A 23996-nucleotide genomic window follows, 5' to 3' on the forward strand; every position below is an offset into this window, starting at 1 on the left:
TTATATCTAGCTGTTTGAAATGCAGAATAGAGATCTGTATTTCTGGTATCAAAATTTAGAAGACAAAAGCTTAGCCAATGTGTGCACAGTTTTTAGACAACACTTTTTTTCCAGTTTCCAAATTGCTAAAAATGACCTTACTTTGTTTTCGAAAACAAAAAGTGATTCAAAAAGTTAGGTTGCTCACTAAAAAAAAGAAAGAAGAATTTTTGCTTTTAAATTTTATACCACCATTATGTGAAACAAATGTTCAACCATTTTTACAATCAACGTCATCTGAAAAAGAAAAAAATCTTGTGAAAGACCTACATCTCAAAATCAAAAATAAAACTCTAAAGCGCAAAGTTGAAGAAATCGACAGTTTTAAAAAAGTTTCTGAATACTACTGTAACCAGTTGAATGGTCTTGAAAGTGAAAAAAAACAACTTAAATTAGCTGTAAAAACCAGAAATGGAGAGAAATTAGAATTTGTAAGACAAGCCATCCAGTGTAAAGCACTATATACAGCAACAAACAAAAGCCTGTTGAGTCTAGAAAAAAAGTTTACCACATTGAAACTAAAGAATAAAACAAACAAAATTTGAAATTTAAACAAGAAGATTGTTTATCGAGATATAAAGTTGAAAAAACAAGAAAAAGAAATTGATGCATTAAAAGCACAATTTGAAAAACAATCTCAAACTTTAAATATGGAATTCAATAACCTTAATCAAATGCTAGAAAATAGTAATGCAAAAATTGAAATGTTGAGTCAAGAAAAAAGAAACCTCAAAAAGAAATTAAGTCGTGTAAAAAATAATTTTAGTAAAACAAAGGAAACAATTTCCTTCTCGTCAATTGAAAATCTCACTTTTTTAAAGTCGGAAGTTAAAGAACTTAGTGCAAAAGTTGATTCATTAAACAAAGAAAATATTTATTTAAATGGTCTTTTAGAATTGTTGGAAGATGAGGAAATTGTAACATTTGAAAGAGGACGTTATTCGAATGATATTCGAGAAGTTATCATGGAGCTGTTATCATTAAATGTCAGTATGAACAAGGTCAATGATGTTATTAAAATTGTTTTAAAGAAACTTGCAAAAAAAGGAATTACAAAACTTCCCTCATTAGGTACAAGATCTAGATTTATGTCAGAAGCTTTAATTCTTGCACAGCTTCAAGTATCAGAAGAAATGTTACACAATATTGAAAAAGACACAGGAAACTGTTTACATGGAGATGGAACAACCAAATATTACAGACATTATCAAAACTTTCAGTTGACTACCAAAAGCGGTAGAATGCTATCATTTGGACTATCAGAAATGGCCTCTGGGGATGCTGCATTAATTTTGAGTTCTTTAACAGAAATGTTATATGATATTTGTGATATTCTAGACACAAAGGACAGGGAAAAAAACTTTGCAAAGTTAATTTGTTCATTCAAAACAACTATGTCAGATTTAGGTTCTGTCAATCCACTGTTTAACAGTAAGTTCAAAGAAATGAGGGAGCTATTGTTACCAAAAGTTATAGAACATTGGGATAGTTTAACAATTGAACAGAAAAATGAATTTAAGGATATGTCAAACTTTTTTTGCAAGCTACATCTTTTATAACAAACTTTGCAACTGAGACAGATAAAGTACTGGATTCATTTGAAAAAATTGCTCTGAGTGATGCTCATGAAAACACTTTTGCATTTAAAACTTTTGAATCTGGGGTTGCAAGACTGATACGCACTGCATGTAAAGCATTCCACAAACGAGGTAGTGATGAAGCTGGTGTGGCAGGATATTTCAATTCTTTTCTCATTGGAAAAGGTGAAGACAAGTGTATGTTTCCTCCTTTTATAGGCAATAGATTTAACATTTTGTTTTATAATGGAGCTGCACTGTATTATCATTCTAAATCTATTAAAGAATTTTTGTGTCAATGGCCAAATCCTAATAATCTACTGAAGGCAGTTAAGGAAGATATATCAAATATATTATTTTTAGCTGAATCTCGTGCACTAGGTATTTTTGATAAGCTTATTACTGGTCCTCTTTGGAGACTTATTGAAGAAAAGAAAAACATTCTTAGCATGAATAAGTATTTATTTCGTTTAAAAATGAAATTGTCAGATCTTTGCAAAGATGCTTCTCCAATGCTCAATGCAACACCTGTATTTGACCCAAGAGATGTTAAAATACATAAAGATAAACTTTATGAAAAACTATTTCAGGATACTGGCAATATAGAATTTGATGTCTTGGTGCAACAGTCATTAGAAATAATTTCCCATGCATTTCTAATAATACTTGAAAGACAAGCAATTGATCAGCTCTCAGGCGGTAAATATTGGAACTCAGATGATCAAGTTCAAAAGGCTGCTGAAAATGTACCAACGACTAACAAATCTTCAGAAAGTGATTTTGCAATTCTGGATCTACTTATTCGAACTAAACCAAATGCCAAAATTCAAACAATTCAAGCATATACTATGTGGTACCGAAACAAAACCTTAGCATGGCTGGATGCAAAATCAGAAGAAGAGCGTTACATTTTAATTGAAACAGCTTCTCATAGTGTTGAAAAAATGAAATTAAAGTATAAAGAGCGACAAGTAGAGTTAATTTCAAAGAAAATGTCAATGTTGAGAATAAAACAGCAACTCAAAGCAGATGCAGAAAAGAAAGCATCACTAAAAAAAGCAAATATAGTAAATGTGCTTATTCAATTGAAATCACAAGTTTGGCTAACAGTAGAAGAAGCAGAAGATAAATCTTCAAAAATTGATAATAATACTTTAAGGAAGCAAGTTATTAGAAGTCAATTAGATTTTTATCGTTATGTAATGGGAGCAAAATGTTCATTGAAGCTGTTTTTTAAAACTAAAGTTTCTGGAAATAAACGTATTGATTTAAATTCAAGTGAGCTGATGGAAAACTTGGTAACTATCATTCGTACATGCAACTTGCCTCTACCAGAACAAAGGAACAATACACTAAAAGAAAAAAGCCAACGCAATGACTTGATTAAGAAACAAAAAGAAGAGTTGTTTAGAAAGTTAAAGGATTCTAGAATGTCACATCTTGCAAGACAAAAAAAGGTCCAGTTTTTACCGACTTTATTAGATGATCCAGGTAGTTTAGTTGGGCGAGTTGTTCTTCATAAAATAAAAGAAGTTGATGAAGAAGAGTATTTTTGGTGCAAAGCAGATGTTGTTAGAATAGCGGAAGTCGGAAAAAAAATCAAGCAAACATTATATGATGTTATTTATGAATCAGAAGCTGGGAGTATTTACACATTTCCACTGTTATCTGACTTTGATAAAGGAGATATGATCTTGTTAGAAAAGGTATAATCACTGATATTTTTTTTCAGTATTTATTAGTTTAAAATCTTGTGATTGTTATTTCAGATCCTACTATTTAAATGTAAACAAAGATAAATCTATTATATATTTTTAATGATAATCAAATTTATTATTAACATTTTACTTTTAGGAGCATATGAACACTATGAAATGCTTTAAAGCTTGGAAAAGCTCTTGTTTTCAACTAAAGTTGTTTTTTATGGTTTCCACAGAGATTTTATTGCTTATGACCCACTTACATATTTTCTTCACTTTCATAAGTGTATATGAGTATGTTCACTCTAATAATAAAAAAATAATAGAAAAAACCCTTGTTTTTTACGGCTTTCACAGAAATTGTATTTTGTTTGACCCAATTGCCCCAAATGGGGAAACGAGCCCTAGGATTCTTACATATTTTTAGAATTTTCATAAATTTTTTATGAATTTGTTTACTCTTATAGGATGAAAAGATATTATTTTTAAACAAAAGTTAATTTTTATACTTTTTAATTAGAAATTGTTACTTTTGACCCAAATTGGGAATTGCCCCAAATGGGGAAAACAAGCCCTTGGATTCTTAGATATTTTTAGGATTTTCATAAATTTTTATGAATTTGTTCACTCTTATAGGATGAAAAGATATTATTTTTAAACAAAAGTTAATTTTTATACTTTTTAATTAGAAATTGTTACTTTTGACCCAAATGGGGAAAACAAGCCCTTGGATTCTTAGATATTTTTAGGATTTTCATAAATTTATGAATTTGTTCACTCTTATAGTTTGAAAAGGCTCTTGTTTTTTAATTAAAGTTGATATGGTTTTTACAGAGATTTAGTTGCTCTTGGCCCATTTACCTCAAATGGGGGAAACGAGCCCTGGGATTCCAATATAGTTTCTAGATTTTCATAAATTTATATGAATTAGTTGACTCTGACAATTAAAAAAGCTCTTTTTCCTTAACTAAAGTTAATTTTTATTACTTTTACGGTGATTTTATAGCTCTTGACCCATATGCCCTAAAAGGGAAAAACAACCCCTGCTCCAACTATATCACAAAAAGAATTTGTATAATTGAATACATTGATTCCTTTAATTAAAAAAAAAAAAAAAAATAGAATGAGTATACTTAATTAATTCTGCTCAACTGTTAGTCTTCTCGTCGATGTCAATTGAAAAGTAAATAAAATTTTTAATTTCGGTGCCATAAATCCTTAAGAAAAACTTCACAAATTTCGACCCGAAACAGGCATTATTGGGCAGTACATAAATCGTCATAACTCGGGAACCAATTATCCAAATTTAAAAAATGAACTCATTTTGAAATCGTCTATATTTTTCACATATTTTGGTAATAATTATGGCTAAAGATAATAAAGATATTAAAATCATGTGAAGTGCCTAGTTATGGAAAAATAATTGGTGCATGAAAGGGTTAAATCAAATGATAACTAAAGTAACAAACGTTGGCACGACCGATCTCAAAATACAACTGGATAGCGTTAGTATTGTTGTTGGTTTTTCTTTTTAAAAAAAAAAATTGAAGAAAAAATTGGTCTCTCAAGATGGCGGGGCGATCAAAGCTCTTCCCAGTGGGCACAGGAACGTTTTGCAAACGTTTAGTAAACGTTTAATGGTCGGTTGAACGTCGAATATATTGGTAAAACGTTTTTAAAACGTTTGATAAAAGTTTTAATAAGACTTTTTTTTATTACTTTTGCGGGACCTTAGAAAAACCTTTAAAAAACGCTTTTTGAAAACTGTAAACGACTAACTGCGCATGCGTAATATTAGACAAATTTGAACAACAAAGATATATATGTAAGCATATAAGCAAAGTTAATTTTTGAGGTTTCTCACTTACATTATATATATATATATATATATATATATATATATATATATATATATATATATATATATATATATATATATATATATATATATATATATATATATATATATATATATATATATATATATATATATATATTATATACGTATGTATGTATGTATGTATGTATGTATGTATGTATGTATGTATGTATGTATGTATGTATGTATGTATATACTAAACTGCCATAACTAAAGTTAAACTACCATCCTCAAATATAAGCAACAAGGAAGCAATTGTAGTTACATAAAAATAGTCAGAAACTATTACAAGGTAAGTTTGAATTATAAAAATTTTTTATTTTTTTATTTTTATTATTAATGTATGTAGCTATTTCTAGGAGGACTGTTCTACTCCAGCTAGAAACAGTTTTACAACCTATGTACAAGTAAAAACACTTTTTTTCCATAATGACATTCATAGGATAATATTTCTATAAAATTATTGAGCAATTACATGTTTTTAGCTAAGTAAAAATTCTTTATTACGCAGTATTATTGAAGATTTAAAATTTAAAAAATGACTGTAAATTTAGTAGACTTTTTAGACTATTTAGATTATAGTAGACTATTTAGTTGACAAAAAATGATCTTCTTTTTTTGCATTTGTTTGAATGTAATGATGTAGCATATTACATTTGTTTGTATATAAGAGAAGCAAGTCCATATATTGCAGTGTAAAAAGTTGTTAAATATAAGTTTGTCAAAAAATGTGTTAATTGTAATTTTTCTGTTTTTATTCAACATTTTATCTTGATTAAGTTAAAAAATATGTATGCATTTTTAATAAGTTAAAAATAATATATTATTTATTTTTTTTTACAAGTTAAAAAAGACTACCTAAGAAGCTGGAATTTAAAACTTTTAAAGTAATAACTTTTTTTATTTTTTTCAAGTTTAAATTTTTTTAAGTTTTGTAATTAATTATATTACTTTTGTAAAATTATTAACACAATGTTTAAAGTGTGATTTTCCCTCAATAAATTACTTTTATAAATGTGTGTATATGTAACACCCTTTTCACGAGCAAGTTAAACGCAGTTTATAAAAAATTTATGTAGAATTTTTTGTTGTTGTTGTTGTTAAAAGTTTCACAAACAAAATATAGTTTGGTGTATAAGTTGATAAGAAATCATTTAAACTGAACTCCTGATAGGATGCATGAAAAATAATGGGAAAAAAAATAGAGTACAGAACATGGATGTTTCCTAAGGACACAGAAATGTTTGATGTTTGCCCGAGTAACAATTTGTAATTAAATCCTTTAAAAAACATTTAAAAAACTTCTTAAGTTAATAATAATTTTTACTTCGTATAATATTTTTGCAGAACCTATAAAAATGGCTTCACAACCCTTATCTTACAAACTGTAATCATTTACTTACACATGTGTACGCTTTACAAGAACATGGAATGCCTTCATATAAATGCTCTACAAGTTTTTTTAATAAAACTTTTTTAAATATAACTGTTATACACTTTATGATTTTTTATATGGTCATATAAAATTATTTTTATATTATATTATAATATTAATAAAGTAAATTATTATAGTAGAATTATTAATCTATTAATTTGTATTATGGTATTATATAGCTATAATAAAGTACATAGATAATTGCATAGCCTAAATATTTCTTTTGTGATTGTTGTATTTTGATATATAATAAGCATCAATGTATAAAAATAAATTTATAATAAATATATATACATATTTTTAAATAAATGCATAAATATACATATGTATATATACAGATATATAGTTAGAACATATAAGGAGTCTTGCTACATTGACTGAGGGTTTTGGTTTGGGCAGGCAATTTATCAATTAAACACCTTTTATTTACAATTTTTAAACTTTTTTTAATCTTCTAAATTAATTTCTTTTTTATTTAAATTTGACATTTAATGGTAAAAATTATATATATATATATATATATATATATATATATATATATATATATATATATATATATATATATATATATATATATATATATATATATATATATATATATATATATATATATATATATATATATACAAAAGCAGTTTTTTTGTTGTTTTTTTTATTTAATGTATGAAATTTTACATTTTTTAGTTTTTGTTATACACATTTTATTATAAAGTATTAAAATAAAGTTATTCACTTTTTACAACAATTTAGTGCATTTCTTTCAATTTCTAACTTGTAGTTTTTGTATTTGTTACTGTAAATTAAAGATATAATATAATACAAAGATTTTTGTGCATATGTTCTCAGTAATGAGTAGCAAAGAAATAGTTGCAAGAAAACAATCTCAACCAAATTTAAGTTATTTTAAAGGGCGTTTTTTTATAATAAAATTAGTATATATATATGAAATGTAAATGAGATAAAAATTACTATTTTAGTGTATGGAGAAAAAATAGAAGTAGAAACGAAATTTATTAATGATTTCATTGAACCTAATTTTGATGAGTATTATGAGTATCAAAGGTGCAGACATTGTTACAAGCAAATAAATGCAAGGTATGTTTGAGTTAAAAATATTAGATAAATAAATTTTTTAATAAATGTATGAAGCTATTTCTATTCATATTTGAATGAAACAGTGCAACATGTCACAGTTATTTGCACATAAGAGAAGCAAGTCCTATTATTAAAGTGCAAAAAGTTTCTGAATGTAAGTTTATCAAAGAATGTCATCTGGTTTTATTAAACATTTTATGTAAATAAATATTTTTTATCAAGTTCAAGTATTTCCAACGCTAATAAATAATATATGAAGTTTTTTTTCATCAAGTTTAAAAAACTACCCATGAAGCATCACTTGAATTTATTGTTATGAGGAACTTTCATCAGGCTTTTTTTTTTTATTTTATTACATAATCAAATTATAACAAGGTTAAAAAAATTGTTAAATAAACTAAAAGTGAAGTGTAGAATTTACCATGAGTATAAATGTGTGTTCAAGTAACACCCTTTATATGTGCTAGTTGAAATCCATGAAAGATTTCTATAGTAGTTCTGTTTTTAGAAACACTGGTGTCACATACAACGAAGTTCGATTCGGTCGATAAGTTGAAGATCATTTGAAGAGAGCTCTTGACAGAATTGCATAACAATTATTTTATAACGTTTTTGTAGGCTTATTTGTAAATGTATGCTTTTTTTTTGTATGCTTATATTTTAAATAAACAAAAAATTAAACTTTTAGAAATTTATTAAATTATCGGGATATAGGCTGTTGCTCCTAAATTTTCGTTTGTAAAAGATTTTTTTTTTGCATAACATAACTTATTTACTGAAATAACTTATACTTAAATAAATGCATTTAGGGTAATCCTTGAAAAGGTTAAAACGTTTCATTTACATAAAATAAAAACCCATCAAAAAAGGTTTTCGTGAGACCTTTAAAAAACGTTCAAAAAACGTTTTTAGGAAAACGTCCGGTCACCGTCTCATATGAACGTTCAAAAAACCATTAAAAAACGTTTTTGTGAGACGCTTAGAAAACGTTCAAAAAACGTTTTTAGGAAAACGTCCGGTCACCGTTTCATTTAAACGTTCAAAAAACCATTATAAAACGTTTCACGGGGCCTTTAAAAAACGTTTGCAAAACGTTCTTGTGCCCACTGGGTTAGCGGTGACTGATGTACATTTTATGAGGTTTCACAGAAATATGAAAGGAAATAAAGATACCTTAGAAAAACTAGACTGAAATAACTGTTTTAAAATTGAAAGATATGAGATGATTTTTAAAAAATTAGTCAATAAAAGAAATTTAAATATTCGAATTGAAAATATTCAATATACTTTTAAAGTGCAGTTTACGATTTAAAGCAATATTTATCTATAATTTATGTACCTTTTAGTTCTTAGTTAGCCAATGCAGTGTGCAAGATGGTTGGTAACATAACAGCATTGTAAGCGGCAATGATGTCTACCTACAATTTTAATAAATTTTCTATTTTTGTAGCAAGATACCAGATATTTACATACTGCATGAACTATTAGCTGAGTGCTGTGAGTACACACGATTCAGGGGTTCCTTCTAGGATTATTTATTAAAAACAAAAACAATACTATCTAGTTATATTTTGAGATCGGTCGTGCAAACGATTGTTACTTTAGTTATCATTTTTATCAGTCCCAGATGGTTTAACAACTGCGACTGTGAACTTTCTCTCAAGACTTTCAGCAGGACCCAATTATGCAGATTTAGACAATTTACTAGGCCTTTGATCAAATAGAAGACACTTTTTCTTGCAGAATTTTTGAATGTAGATACCTGATTCGAATGTAATTAATGGTTACTTTAGTTAACAAGAAACTGATGATAATGAAGTTAAAATTTGGCTAACATTTTATTTATAATATCTTTGTAATATTCCAACTTATTCAAAGGCTGTTATCAAAGAATGTATGATATGTATAAGTTTATATCATTAAATGTTAGTAATTATCTCTTAAAGTTTAGGAATAATCACTCCTAGTTTAAGATATAAATGCATGCAAAAACATCTTTAAAAAAAACTTCATTATGTATTGTTTAATAAATTTTTTAATAAAGAAATATTTAAATCGTTTACTATACTTTTTTAGCTGTTATACTTGCTGCTAAATATTATGGCTACAGCTAAACAGAAATTAAATTATTCTATCACGATGCTAAGTTGCCAAAATATTTTATCTTAAAAAAAAACTCAGTTGCCTACCATGCAGCTGTGTTATTAACCTTCTAGCACACAGCATTGGGTAGTTAAGGACTAAAAGGTACATAAGTTATATAACCAGTACTAATTATTTGAAATACAAGATTTATGCATAAGCAATTGATAAATTACTATGTTGGCAGCTGCCAGCAGTTGCAAGTTGGTAAGCAATTATCATTTTAGACCTAATAATTATATTTTTGTGGTCTAAAATGACAACTTACACAAAAACAAAAATTAATACTTAGCTTTACTGAGAATTTGTATTTCATTTTATCATATTTATTCTAAAAAACGAAAAACTGAAAAGTTAATATACAACAAGTTATTGTAAGAATATGTTTTGTTTTACAAAAAAATATATTTATACACTTAACCGCAAAATTAACGCACCGACTTATTTTGAAAAATATTATGTATTTCCCGGATTTATCAATTACAAAGATAATAAAAATGTTTAATGTTATGCCTTTTGTATGTTTCATTCCGTTTCCTTTTTTTAGTTTCGAAATTATAGCAGCTTTTCATAAGTACCATGTTTTGCTGTAATTAAACCTCACCTCTAAATGAAAAGTATGTATTGGTTTTAAATAGTTTTAACAGTAGAAAAGATAACTGTCATATGAGCAACACATCTGTTCACAACCCAGACAGCCTACAACACTGGGCCAGAATTCCGGCGAATCATCGCAATAATAATAACAATAATAATCATTTTACTTTATTTTGTTATTACGAACCATACTTTAGGTTTTAGTTTTTTTGTTTTTTTTTCATCATCCTCAGAGTCAATTTTATTATTATCATCGAAACAATTGTGTTCATGTGTTCAATTCTTAATATGTTTGTCAGATATATGATAATATTGACGACAATTAAAACAAATCGTAATCTATAAGTAGTGCGTTAATTTAGCGTTAAGTGTATTTGAAATTTATGTAAATATGTAATATTACTTTAGTTTTAAGAAAAAAATGTTATATTAAACAAAAAAATAGATTTTTGTTTGAAACTTATTCGTTTATCAGTATTTGAATTTAAGATGTAAAGCTTTATTATCATCAGTTTCTAAACTTTCATATAGCCGTTCGTTAATTCTGTCGCCATCTTGAGAGGTCAAAACTGGCTTCAAAAAATTTGGCGTATACGCTATCCAGTTATATTTTGAGATCAGTGGTTTGCACAAAATTGTCCGTCATTTTAAACTGAATCGCTGAGAATGTACTGAGAAAAGCATACTATCTTTCGTTTGAAAAACAGAATGATTCCAATTTTGCATAAAAGTTAAAAGGCCGATAATTTTCAACTACGTCCTATATGCGTTCTATACTTCTTTCCCAGTACCCATTAAATATAACCTGCGAAACTAAGATTTTTATTATCGGCTTCAAATCAGTTCTTCTATCATTATACTCAATATACCTGTTTCAAGAAGTTTTCTAGACACAAGGATGTCTTTCGGACAATTTTTCCAGATCATATTGTTAAAGCATTTGCTTCTGTTTTAAATTTGTCTGTTCTGACACTACCAATATTGATGAAGACAAATTTTGCCAGATTGGTATAGTCTTTTGTTATTTTATATACGTCTTAAATATATTTCCATCACTTTTCTTAAAAAAAAAAGAGTTCAACGAATATTTCTGCAAAAAGTATGAATTAATTTTTGAATGAGTCCAATACATTTGAGATTGCTGATTTTAATCTCTCCATTTTGTTTGGTAACTATAAGACGTAATATCACATTTATCAGCCACTATAGTTTCCATGGAATCACGCGTACTCGTCTCAGTGTCATTTACGCACGCAAATAATGATTTTACTAAAAAATTTGGACTCCTCAATCCCAAATATACAAATCATACAAAACCACATATAAAATCTATACCCCGTATTTTTAAACAAACTTTACGTGTATCTAAGGCGCCTACTATACACGCGTATGCTTATTAAAGTCTTTAACGCGCGCACAAAAATTAATTTAAATAAAAAAATTTGGGTTCCTCAAACCAAAACGCGTGCATGTGAGTCAATTTCTCATAAGACGGTTTTGTCGCAACTAATGTTGCATGAAAATAAAGTTTGGACTATCTATAAAATTTTAACAAGTATGGTAAATTTTATCATTAGGGATATACAAAATAGATTTGGTTTTGCACGAATCTGCTTTTTAAATGTTTTTGGATATCATCAAGTAATGAGGCCCAATAATTTTTTCCACTCCGTTACCGTAACATAAATGTAACTACTTCTGTGAATTATTATTATTTTTGTAACAAATTCTATTTTTGTAATGAAATATACTGGGTACTATAACTACAGCCTACATGTTAAGTATATTAGCCAAATTTAATGAGATAAAAAATTTAATTTATGTGACAATGTCTGCTCCGTTACTGACATTTGCTAATTATTTATTATTTAAAAGCAAAACAGTGTAAGTTACATTTTAAATTAAAGGGAAAATCTTAGTATACAAATAAATTCTTTTTAAAAAAGGTAAAGCGTCTTTAAAAAAAGAAACTAACTCGACAAAAATCTTTTTCGGATTTAAATTGTACAAATACTGTCCGCTCCGTTACTGGATCATTACCATACATCATTAATGTGAAGAAAGTCGTGGTCGCTCACAACATCATTTGCTTCAATCAACAAGATATTCAAATTTTCATCGAAATTAACCAGATCAATGATATTGTTGCTTAAATGTTGAAATTGGTCATCATTGACATCCATTGCATCGGCCGAAGTAGTGCTTTCATCACTGTTAAAATTCTGAAATATTAAAAAGAATTCACGGAAGTACTTAAAATAAATTTAATTATTATAGAAGCAAATAAATAAGCAAAATAATAAAATACACAAATATTTTTTTTACCGTGCTAGTGTTTTTGGAAAACATATATCGCTTTAAATTGTAGCAGGTGCAAACTGTAGCTCTCTTACAGAAGCAACTTAAATCTCGATACAAAACATTAAATTTTCTGTCTGTGTGCTGCTGATGCAATTTCATAGTGCCTGTAATAGCCTTTAATGTTTTGGAACATTTTAAGTCAAAAGAAATAATTTTGGATCCCTCAATATAGTAAAACTTTATTAATGAATGTCCATTGTTAAGAAAATTATATAAACTTTCTGCATCTGGAAGGTCACAACCCATATTAAGCAATTAATCTGCCTGACCTTTCACAGATCCTCCTATCGCATCTGGTGCTCCCTTGCCATGCCCACTTTCAAAAAAATTCCAACTGGCTAAGTTAAATTTTAATTCGTATATCATTGTAGAGAATAAGAAGAAGTTTTGCTTATTCCTATATTGTGTGGTTGGTCCATCAGAAAAAAAATGAAGATCTGTAATTTGTGGGTTATCTATCTTGAGTTCAATTAGCACGGGTTCCAGATGTGCCCATAAAGAAGGAGGATCGTGCCTCAAAGAGTCGGATATAGTTGTAAATGACTGATGTTTATTTAATTAAATAAACACGTCAACCATTAGGGACTTACTGCAGCGATAAAATATGATTACCTTGCAGCGTTAAATATGATTACCATATATACGCTGCGTTCTTTGACTTTCAATTTATTGTAAGAGTAATTTGTAAGTATTTTAGTATTAGGATTTCATTTATTATTTGGTTTTTATTTACATTTGACTCTAATACGTTTGGCTTTTAAAATAAATGTAGTTCTTGAAAAATATTTTAATAATAATAAATAAATAAACTTTTGGTGTATTTTCTGCATTAATGCAGAAAATAGCTTAGTTTAAAGCTTTTGATTTTTTTAATATTCGTGATGTCAGCTCCGTTATGTTGTTGTCAACTCCGTTATTAAGAGGAAATCACGGAGTTGACAGTAACGGAGTAGACATAATTATACATAATCAATAATATATCATTATTACTCATTGGAAAACATCTTTAAAATCTTTTATTGCTATATTGTCCAAAAGATTTAAAGAGTACTAAAACACGCCATATAAAAATTTGTAGTTTTACGGAGTAAAAACGCGTAGCGGAGTAGACTTCGAATAAGAATATCATTTTTAAAATAAGGTAATTAGGCTCTCATTTTTATATAAATAATGCTTGCAGCACGATATAACTTTAAATGTTAATAAATTCCATAGAACTGGACTTTTTTTCATTATTTTAATTAGTAAATAAGTAAAAACTACAAACCTGTGACTATTTTAGAATGTAATAACGGAGTGGACAAAAAATGTGGGGACAGCAAGTTTTTGACAAGAGCTACAACAGGATAAGGTGTAAATTAATACATGTATTAAAATACTATATATTAGCATGTCTAAAGCACCAAATTATGTCCCCGATTAGCCTTAATACAAAAGAAAAAAAATTTTTGAGTATAACAATATAGTCCTAGATGCAGGACATCTACGGAGTGGACATTTTTGATTAACAATTGTGCACACAAAATTTTAAATTTTAGTTGGAAATATCCGATAAAATGCTAGTTTATATTAACGATAAGTATTACTACCCACGGTGCTGTTTTTTATGTTACTTGTACAAGAATTGTGTTTTTATAGCTGTAGGACAAAATTTCAGTAACGGAGTTGACGGAATGAGAAAATGACTCATATACCAAAATAAAAAATTTGGATTCAAAAAACCAAAATACCAAACTATCTTATGTCACTACTCTATGGTCAAAACAAAAAAAGAAAAAGCTATTATTAGCAAAAACAGCCGGGAAATATAGATTAACAAAATACAGGATTTGACTATTTTGTGAAATGCAAAAACCCTTCTAACAGTGCTTTCTCTAACTGTTTTTATTCTAACTATAATGCTTTTGAAGTTTAAAAAACAAGTGGTTTTTTATTTAAAAGGTTTTGCTTTCAATTCTTGTAATAAAAAAAAATTAAAGAAAAATAATAATTCTCAACTCTTCTGTTTAGAACACATGATTGTAGGCAGAGTATACTTGAGAACTTCCATGTGCTCTGCCTTAAACTTGATCCTAGTTGCCAGGCTTTTGTACAAATCTTTTTTGCATAAAAATTTTGAGAGAAATATTTATGTAAGAATAAGTTTGTTCGGGAAAGATACTTATGCAAAAAGAAACTATTTTTATGATTAAGACTTAAAGTTTGAAGGATTAAGATTAATTAATGCGCACTTGTCTGCTAATCATTTGAAGTAAAGTCAAACTTTCTTTTGCAAAAAAATGAAGAAGCTTACAATATGTTTTTATAAGAAGTAAAGAAACAAGTTTTGGATCAATGTTTCTATGAAACATTATTATGAAGTATCCAAATCACTTCTTAAAAAAAAATAAAATAAAATAAATAAAAACAAACAAATTCACAACAGTTTTATGATTATTTTTATAAAAGTACATTATATAAGAAAAATATAACACATAAATTTATTTATTTACTAATTTACAAACACACACACTGAAAAGAGTAAACGATACTAACGCACGAGGTGTGTGAAAGGTTAGCCAATCGGAGAGTAATTCTGTCCATTTATCATCATCTCCATCAATTTCCTCATCCTTTACACGAAATTGAAGGTTAATAGGGCCAATCAGCAGGTTAGTATAAGGTATAAGTGCAAACATAATACCACTTGAAAATAGCCAAAATGAATCTTCCATAAAAGTACCACGGGTTTTTAAATACACAGCCAATGAAGAGCTCGCACTCAATAACGAACAAATGGGCATGATGTAGGAACGCTGTAAAATAGATCTCATCACCTTTAAGTAAAAATTTTTACTTTTAAAACAATAAAATTTTTATTTTATTTTTTGACACTTTTCCAACACAGCTCTAAAATAAATTCAAAATTGTGATCAAAAATAAATATTGACAAACCTTTGATGAAGTGCAAACATCTTTTTGTTCAATAAGAGATGGTTGAACACTAACAGCTGCATAAATGGCAGATCCGGCAAACTGGCCAAGACAAACTGTTGAAATTACTTTGAGAGCTTTCAAAGTGTCAGTATAAGACATTTGAAACCAATGATAACACTCTTATATTGCACCTTTAATATTGTGATGCAAACCAAGACTCTGTACAACTTTCTGTCAAAAAATTTCCAATTATCTTTTATCAACTACAGCTATAAATAAAGTTTTCTGTAAAATTCATTAATAAAAAATTTTCTTTTTTTAATAGAAAAAAGACTAAATTTCTGTATAATACCTTTAATCTCCATCCCATTACAAATCATTTATTCCAGATATTTGATATATGTAAAAAAAAATAAAAAAAAAAAATAAAAAAAAAATTGAAGTGGAATAAAATTATTTTCTATTTTCATCAGAAATTACAAATATTTTCTTTTCATAAAAGCCATACATGATAATGTAATAACACATAATTACAATTTGCAGACAATTAAAAATTATATAAAAAAAACAACAACATATCTTTCAAAAATAAATCAATATATAAATATATTGGAACTAATCAAATATCTTTAATCTACTTCAAATTTAAAAAAAGCATGGGGAACATTTCAAAATTTAAAAAAATATAAAAACAAAGTTTTTTCTTTATGCAAACAAAAGCACCTAATATAAAAGGTAAAATGAACAAAAACCTTTTTTATGAAAATAAACTGAATCTATTTAATTTACTTTAGCTAACGCCACAACATTAAACTGCAGACTTTCGCTTGCAAGTTCCATGAACTTTTTACAAACTTTTGCAGCATCTTTTAAAAAATTCTCTTCACTTGATGGACCGTGATTAATAGGAAATGGTCGCCGACCATCCAATTCATAAAGGTACCCATCTTTTTGAACAAGTGCAATGAAATGTAAGTTTACACTTTCTTCACGAGAAGGAGCTGCTGTTTGACCTTCTAAGGCACTATTATCATGACAACTAGTTATAGCTGAATCCATTTGTAACATATGCGCTTTTTCAGACAATGATAAGTCTTTGCTTTGTTCAATAAATGCTTTTAACAGCCCTTCACATTGTAAAAGCTCCATGTTGTTTGCTATGGCATGAATTACTCCCACAGTACCACATGCATTGCTGATAGATTGTTTCATAAAGTAAATGTGAGGAGAAACAAACTGACCTTCTCCACTCAATCTTTTTTCTTCTTCTATTCGATTTTTTTCATAAGTACTGGTAATAGGAAACAAAAGTAGTATAGCACATACTGGATGTGGAACCATTTCCAACAAATCATCATCTAAACCATACACATCCACAAACTGCCAATTATTTGTGTCAACCCCTAGAGCTTTGATGTATCGATTTATTACATCAGGGTTAGACTCCAAAGGAAGCCACCTATCTCCTATCATATTTAATATAAAACCTAAAACTCTTTAATAAAATAATAAATAGTTTATACCACCAAGTATTAAAAAAACAGACATGGTAAAGAAAATCAAAATTGTCTCATCACAGTTATTTGTTGATTCTTTTTTCAAAATTATATTACAACTTCTTCTTTAATCTTAATCTATATTATGATTTATAGAATATCTAACCATAATGAATAGTGTTAAGTAATAAATATAAATTTGCTTACATTTATTAAATTTCCTTACAAAAACTGAGTCTAGCTGAATTTCAACCACAATTTAAAAGTTTTAATGCATTTATTGTAACAATTACAAAGCTTCCCTACAAGATCAAAAAAGTGATTCTACCAATCTTCAACTTTTTTTCATAAATATATATTTTTAATTTGTCAATCAATTTTCATCATTTCTTTTAACATTAAAAAATCCAGACTGATTTGAAAAATATTTAGCATTTGCTTCTGCTACTCTTTTCTCTGCAGCTTTGGGATTGACAATCTCAATACCTTGAAGGGGTGTAAAGGCAACGCTTGATGCTGTCCCACTGACATGGCTTCGCACTGTTGATTTTCCACCATATGCTTGGTTCATATTAGCCAAATTTCTCTACAGAAAAAATTTAAATATATTACAGAAATCATTTTGAAATAATTACATATGAATTTACATTCTTGTTCTTTGGTATTTTAAAAAGTATTATTAGCTAATAACAGCTAATATTGAAGTATTTTTAGCTAATAATAGCTAATATTGAAGAATTTTTAGCTAATAATAGCTAATATTGAAGTATTATTAGCTAATAATAGCTAATATTGAAGTTTGTTTGCTTTTGTTGTTTGTTTTTTTACCTGTAGACGTTTAGATATGGAAACTTGAGTCTTTTTGTCAATTGCAGCATTTCTTACTTTACCAGAGCTAATTTCTTTTGCCAAAGAGCCTATACCAAATCCTACATGGTCTTGAAAGATATCTTCTGATATTTCACCAAATGTGACTCGACTTGCTTGTCGCCGCATTTCAGTGACTGCAAACTTTTCTTTCATTTTACGTACACGCCTTCCACCTCGCTTTTGCCTTGGAGCATCATCTGGTCTAGGAAGAGCTTTAACTTCTTTCACAGGTGGTGGTTCTTGCCACTTTTCAAACTTTCGTTCCACTTCTTCCAATAACTTTTGACCAGCTGACCCATCTAAACTTTCATGAAAACTATCGATTCGAGCTGCTAAAGTACATTTTGCAGCTACTTGTCGAGCAGCTTTTCTTCTTAAGTATGGAGGCAATGACTAAATCAAAATTGATATTATGTATTATCAAATACTTGCATGCATAATTAGACAAAATATAAATTAATCAATACTCTTTAAAATGTAGCATTGGATTTTTTTAAAAATAAAGCAATCTCCTTTAGCTTCTAATTGTTAAATACCAATGTAAAAATAAATAATTTTTATGGAACTTCATACCTGAACAATTTCACTGTAATAAACAAATCCTGTGTGTGGCATCACTTGAGCAGATGCCATAGAAAAACCAGATAATGTTTTTTTCTGTGAGCCTAATAACAAAATATTACAAGATGGCATTTTTGACAAGTTTGTTAGTCCTCCTGCAAGTCCCATCATTTTAGCAGCAGTAGAAGCTCCTACTATAACAGAAACATTTGGAGCAATAAATGACATACGAGACTCTACATACTGAAAAATTTTAAGTTTTGCATTAACTAGATCCATGCTCATTTGACATGCTTCCATGATATACTCAAGTTCTTCATTTTCAATTTTGACACCTTGGGTAGTAGCTGCTGTAACACTTAAAACCATGCGAGTTGCAGGTTGTAAGAAATCCATATTGTCTATTTTAGTTGGATCTAAGTCATTCTGCAAAACTTGGATTGTTTGAATGTATTCTAAAGCATTTGGAACAAGCGAATCAAGTTCAGGAAAGCGCTTAGAGTAATGATCTCTACAGTATTTATTTATAATACTCATTTCATTTTCAATTTCTACAGTTAAATTATTTGCTTTAACAATAAGTTGATATTCAGGATCTTGTTCTACAGGTCCAAACACTGTATTTCGACTTCTTGGATTTTCTAAAAACTTATCCATATCTTTTAGAGTTGTCTGTAACTCTTTACTATCTCTAAGTTTAGCTATACTGCGGACAGATTGATTTGAAACATCCATTGGTTCATTTTCCATTTCATCAACCTCCTCAATTCCATCCTCTTCTTGTTGTTCATTGACGTCATCATCTTCTATAGCATTCAAATCAGCAAGAAGCTCATCTGCTAAAGACATATCTCCTAATAATTTTAAAGGATAATAACTTTAAAAAAACCAACTAAACTAATATAATGTTGTATAGTTATGACTGATGTTTGTTAAATATGAAACTTGCTTATAGGTAAACATATTTATACAATATTTCAGTCTGTGTGTGTGTGTGTGTGTGTGTGTGTGTGTGTGTGTGTGTGTGTGTGTGTGTGTGTGTGTGTGTGTATCTGTGTGTATGTGAGTGTGTTCTACACGGCATTTAATCCAATTGGGAAATTATAATTTTAAAATTTAAATATGTTTTGGTTTCATTTTGTGGTAAATATCAAAATCGAAGCCACGTATATTCCGGAGTTAAAAAATCAAGACGTTTAAGAATATTGCAAACAACCCTAACAATGACTTTTATCAACCTTTCAGCAAAATTCTTATTCAAAAAGCCAAAAGAATTTATAGAACTTAGGGAGTATTACGACGTCTTTTAATTTCATATCCATGGGGTATTGATTTTTGTGTTTACACCATTTTATCATGTAATGTTATGACGGTACCGAAAACCTAAGTGGAAAACAAAGTTTCACGGAAACAAGACACCAACATTTGTGAATCTACAACAAAACGACGCACAGTGAATCTACAACAAAACCTGCAACAAGCTAGCTGGGCAAAAACATTTTGTTCTAGGAATTGATTGTTATGGATGTAATTAATAATGTTTTGAGTGGTTTATTGATTATTTATTTATTTTTTGATTATTCTATTGCTTTGAAGAATTTTTGTATTAAAAAACCTAAATACAAAATTAAAAAATGGATAAAAAACAAAAACTACATACTAAATTTAACACAAAAGTTATGTTATAAAGTTTTCCCTTTCAAGGGTAAATTTAAAAATGTATGTGTATACAAGCTATAATTTAGGTGATAATGCAAAACTAGCAAATACTATACTTGCGTGCTATGTCACGCAACATTTTTTAAGGTGGCTCATATAGAAAAAAACTCATTTTTTTAGAAAAATTTGATTTTTTTTTTAATATATCATTCAATGCAAAATTTATCTTCTAGAAAAGATATACATTTTACATAAAATACTTACTACTATTAGTTTAATTTAACATTTTTCATAGGTAAGTTTAATTTTTTATGATTAAAACTTCTTTTTAGCGGAAAATTTTAAAACAATATTAAAAAAAATTTATTTTTTTAAAATTATGTATTTTTATTTTAAAATATGAAATAAATATCTAAATAAAGTCTGTATATTGTACAATATATGCAACTAAATAAAATGGCTTTTGATTTGTCATGTATTGTAGAGTGTGCTGTACAGCTTGATTCAAGTTTTAGTAGCTATTGATATCTCAAAACATTTTACTTGTATTTTTTATCAGATTATTGATAATGTCCAGTAAACAGAGTTTTGGAAGAAAGAAAAAATCTAAGTTTAAAGGAAATCGGTATACTAAGTCAAGCAAGGTGACAGAAACTTTAAAATCTTCTTCACTTCGTTATCAAAAAATATCGAAAACTTTGAATGAGACTTCTGAAAAATATGATGATAATTATTTTTTGTTCGTAAATTTTAAAATTCTTAAAGATCTTGTAAGTAGTTTAACATGCTCTGTGTGTAATGCACAAAAGCTGAGTTTATCCAATAAACTTGATCTAAGAATGGGTTTTGCAAACAAACTTTTAATAAGCTTTTTTTTGTGATTGGAGCAATGAATTTTATACATCTCCAACTTATTGCTGTCCTCAAGATGCACCAATAACTGTTGATGTCTATAATGAAAATAACATTTCCACACAGGGGTGCAATCTACTTGAAATTAATGTTCGAAATGTAATTGCTTTTCGAGAAAATGGGAAAGGTCTTGCAGCAATAAAAAGTTTTGCTAGATGCCTCAATATGGAGTCATTATCTGAACCCAGTTATCGAAACATAATCAGTCATTTACATAAAGCTTACAATAATGTAGCAAGTAATAGCATAGTAAAAACAGTTGGTGAGATTAAGTTAAACCCTGAAAATAAAACTCATTTAGGCATCACAACATGTCGTGTTTCAGTATATGGTTCTTGGCAGAAGAGGGGATTTTCATCCCTTAATGGTTATGTTGCAGCTATAAATCATGGCAAGTGTATTGATGTTTATGTAATGACAAAGTATTGCAGGCAGTGTCAAATTTGGAATAGAAAGAAAGGGTCTGAAGAACACCAAAACTGGCTTTCCAAGCATAACTGTCCAATTAACCATCAAAATTCATCAGGTGCAATGGAGTCAACTGGTGCAGTGGAGATTTTTCAGCGGTCAGTTTTAAAAACAACCTTATTTATAATGAGTACCTTGGCGATGGGGACACATCCTCATACAAAGAAGTCTTTGCTTCTAATGTTTATAAAGATTATGGTATTAATCCAATTAAATTAGAATGTGTTGAACACGTGCAAAAGAAATGTGGAAACAGACTTCGAAATCTTCGTAAAAAGTTCAAAGGAATAAAAAATTCTTTGTCTAGTCGCGGTAAGCTAACAGATAAAACAATTAACTCAATGCAAAACTTTTATGGACTTACCATCCGACAGAATTTAAATAACTTATACTCTATGAGAAAAGCTGTCTTAGCAATTGTTTGGCATTGCTGTGAAACAGATAAAGGGGACAAAGTTCGACATCAGTTTTGTCCACCTGGATCGTCCAGTTGGTGCAAATATAAAAAAAGATTTAATTAATGGCACTAACAATTATAAAAAGAATATAAATTTATCATCATGGAGTTTTCAAATTTTGTTGCCAACAATTTTAGAACTCAGTAGTGACAAGTTGTTATCAAAATGCCTTCATGGACAAACCCAAAATGCTAATGAAGGTTTTAACAATATTGTATGGTCACGTTGTCCAAAAAACATTTTTGTAAAAAAAGATGTATTAGAGATTGGTATCAATTCTGCCAAAATTTATTTTAATGATGGAGCAGCTGGTGTAAACAACGTAGATTTATGCAAAAAGCTAATATATCACTTAATAAGTTAAATATTCGATGGTCTGTAAATAAGAGTAATGAGAAGACTAAAAAAAAGACACAAACAATTAAGAACCAAGAAAAAAGGTCTTCCAGATAATGCAAACAGCAAAGATGTTGCTGAAGCTTATGTTTCTGGTGGTTTTTAAGTTGATATAATTGTTTCAAGTATTTTTTTTTTGTTTCTGTCTTTGTTTTTCGTTTTCACAAGCTTTTCGTTTTTCCTTTTTTTTGCAACTTTTAAACTGGATATTTCATGATTGAGAAATGAATCATAAAGATTTCAGATGTACTAAAATAATTAACTAAGAATAATTTTATAACGTTTAGAACCCCAAACACCTTTTTTTTAATGCATAGTTATTTTTTTTATTATTATTGTGTCCAGTTTGAGATTTTTTAAATATATTTCTTTTGTTTTAGTAGAAATGAATGATAGTAATATAAAGAAGCTATAAACAAAAAATTATTGAGTTTCGAAAAAAATTGATCAAGAAACAGTGTTTTGAATTTTTCAGATTTTCCCCCTTTTAACACTGATTTTGATAAAATTTGTCTTAAATATAATTTACTTAAAGTTTTTTTATCAAATTTTTAGTTTTCTATATTATCAAAAGCAAACTAAAATATATATGAACCACTGGAATTGCTTTTATTCAAAAAAAAAATTTTCTATATGAGCCACCTTAAGAGGAAAAAAAAAAAAAACCTTTTGTTTCTTAAAAACTTTGAAACCTTCATAAAATCATTTCTGGCGTTCAAAAAATGCCAAAAGTGTTAAAGTATTAAAACCCTCCCATAAAAATCAATAACATCTATATATGTTTTGATGTTGTTTTTTCTACAAAAAAGAATACACAACATTTAATTATGTTGAGGACGTCATTTTGCTTTAAAGTTAAGAAAATTATTTCTTTTAAATCTTTTAGTTTTGTTTAAGAATACAAGTAAAGAAAAGAAAATTTTCTTAAGGATTGCAATCTATTGAAAATAAAAAAGATTTAAGTTTGCTATAAATATTGCCTAAATTCCTTAACTATATATTCAACAGTTAACATCGGATGAATAATTGTCATACTCACAAGCCGACAAATCGGATCCTAATTAATCTTCATCGCCGCAAAGAATTTTACTTCCAACCTCATATATTGGTTTTAAAAGCGGGATAATTAAATTCAGAACCTCCACCAGTAATTTCCCGAGGATTCTACTATCAATGTAATTCCGATCGGAATTACAAAAGAACGAAAACCGGTAAATCTTTTCGGATCCGTCAAAGTTGACGTAAACCCGATGACCCCAAACTAGTTCCACTATCAATATATTTTTTTCGAATCGTCAATACTTGCCGGCAAAAATATTAGCGGATTTATTCAAAACGAAAAGAGATAATCCAGTTAATCCAATGTTTTACATTTTGTTTTGTTTACACTATCGACAGTTTTGTAAACTTTTAATTTAATGTCACTAGCAAAACA

At 28.1% G+C, this 23996-nt stretch overlaps 4 protein-coding genes, 1 long non-coding RNA gene and 2 pseudogenes across 8 annotated transcripts; 4 read left to right on the forward strand and 3 right to left on the reverse strand.

The window, feature by feature from the left end:
* The first annotated feature begins 19 nt into the window (after window positions 1-19).
* On the forward strand, window positions 20-1715 carry LOC149889832 (uncharacterized; annotated as a pseudogene).
* On the forward strand, window positions 1246-5199 carry LOC149889833 (uncharacterized). The gene is made up of 2 exons (XM_090084991.1): window positions 1246-3322; window positions 3471-5199. Exons 1-2 carry the CDS (start codon window positions 1817-1819, stop codon window positions 3741-3743), a joined length of 1779 nt encoding a protein of 592 aa, XP_089941117.1. The 5' UTR covers window positions 1246-1816; the 3' UTR covers window positions 3744-5199.
* A 102-nt stretch (window positions 5200-5301) lies between these two features.
* Window positions 5302-8426, forward strand: LOC149889834 (uncharacterized). 3 transcript variants are annotated; one of them, XR_016451752.1, is made up of 4 exons: window positions 5302-5602; window positions 6040-6082; window positions 7608-7725; window positions 8234-8426. It is a non-coding gene; the product is annotated as an uncharacterized LOC149889834 (long non-coding RNA). The 3 variants fall into 3 exon arrangements; XR_016451750.1 differs by having other exon boundaries at window positions 5302-5487; XR_016451751.1 differs by lacking the exon at window positions 6040-6082 and having other exon boundaries at window positions 5302-5487.
* Window positions 8427-15240: 6814 nt separating this feature from the next.
* On the reverse strand, window positions 15241-16045 carry LOC145182454 (uncharacterized). The gene is made up of 2 exons (XM_080057582.2): window positions 15760-16045; window positions 15241-15641 (listed from the first exon to the last, which is right to left on the reverse strand). Exons 1-2 carry the CDS (start codon window positions 15898-15900, stop codon window positions 15306-15308), a joined length of 477 nt encoding a protein of 158 aa, XP_079913708.2. The 5' UTR covers window positions 15901-16045; the 3' UTR covers window positions 15241-15305.
* Window positions 16046-16427: 382 nt separating this feature from the next.
* Window positions 16428-17351, reverse strand: LOC145182453 (ubiquitin carboxyl-terminal hydrolase isozyme L3-like). Its single transcript, XM_080057580.2, has one exon. It carries the CDS (start codon window positions 17212-17214, stop codon window positions 16522-16524), a length of 693 nt encoding a protein of 230 aa, XP_079913706.2. The 5' UTR covers window positions 17215-17351; the 3' UTR covers window positions 16428-16521.
* Window positions 17352-17495: 144 nt separating this feature from the next.
* Window positions 17496-20031, reverse strand: LOC145182452 (U4/U6 small nuclear ribonucleoprotein Prp31-like). The gene is made up of 3 exons (XM_080057579.2): window positions 18681-20031; window positions 18066-18500; window positions 17496-17823 (listed from the first exon to the last, which is right to left on the reverse strand). The coding sequence occupies exons 1-3, from the start codon at window positions 19515-19517 to the stop codon at window positions 17611-17613; spliced, it is 1485 nt and encodes a 494-aa protein (XP_079913705.2). The 5' UTR covers window positions 19518-20031; the 3' UTR covers window positions 17496-17610.
* Window positions 20032-20558: 527 nt separating this feature from the next.
* On the forward strand, window positions 20559-22480 carry LOC149889835 (uncharacterized; annotated as a pseudogene). Its single transcript, XR_016451369.1, has 2 exons — window positions 20559-20622; window positions 20887-22480. The product of XR_016451369.1 is annotated as an uncharacterized LOC149889835 (transcript).
* The last annotated feature ends 1516 nt before the right edge of the window (window positions 22481-23996 follow it).

This window comes from Hydra viridissima, unplaced genomic scaffold (genome assembly GCF_058129835.1).
Source record: "Hydra viridissima isolate aposymbiotic clone 2 unplaced genomic scaffold, HvirCarnegie_v1 scaffold_4, whole genome shotgun sequence".
Classification (NCBI taxonomy): Eukaryota; Metazoa; Cnidaria; class Hydrozoa; order Anthoathecata; family Hydridae; genus Hydra; species Hydra viridissima.

What these genes read in the sequence shown, in the direction of transcription:
- LOC149889833 (XM_090084991.1), top strand. Translation starts at nt 1,817, where the DNA reads ATGTTTCCTCCTTTTATAGGCAATAGATTTAACATTTTGTTTTATAAT. An exon ending in ATATGATCTTGTTAGAAAAG is followed by an intron (nt 3,323 to 3,470) that starts GTATAATCACTG and finishes TTTTACTTTTAG; the next exon opens with GAGCATATGAACACTATGAA.
- LOC145182454 (XM_080057582.2), bottom strand. Translation starts at nt 15,900, where the DNA reads ATGTCTTATACTGACACTTTGAAAGCTCTCAAAGTAATTTCAACAGTT. An exon ending in ATGTTTGCACTTCATCAAAG is followed by an intron (nt 15,642 to 15,759) that starts GTTTGTCAATAT and finishes TTTTACTTAAAG; the next exon opens with GTGATGAGATCTATTTTACA.
- LOC145182453 (XM_080057580.2), bottom strand. Translation starts at nt 17,214, where the DNA reads ATGATAGGAGATAGGTGGCTTCCTTTGGAGTCTAACCCTGATGTAATA.
- LOC145182452 (XM_080057579.2), bottom strand. Translation starts at nt 19,517, where the DNA reads ATGTCTTTAGCAGATGAGCTTCTTGCTGATTTGAATGCTATAGAAGAT. An exon ending in ATTACAGTGAAATTGTTCAG is followed by an intron (nt 18,501 to 18,680) that starts GTATGAAGTTCC and finishes ATTTTGATTTAG; the next exon opens with TCATTGCCTCCATACTTAAG. An exon ending in CCATATCTAAACGTCTACAG is followed by an intron (nt 17,824 to 18,065) that starts GTAAAAAAACAA and finishes TTTTTTCTGTAG; the next exon opens with AGAAATTTGGCTAATATGAA.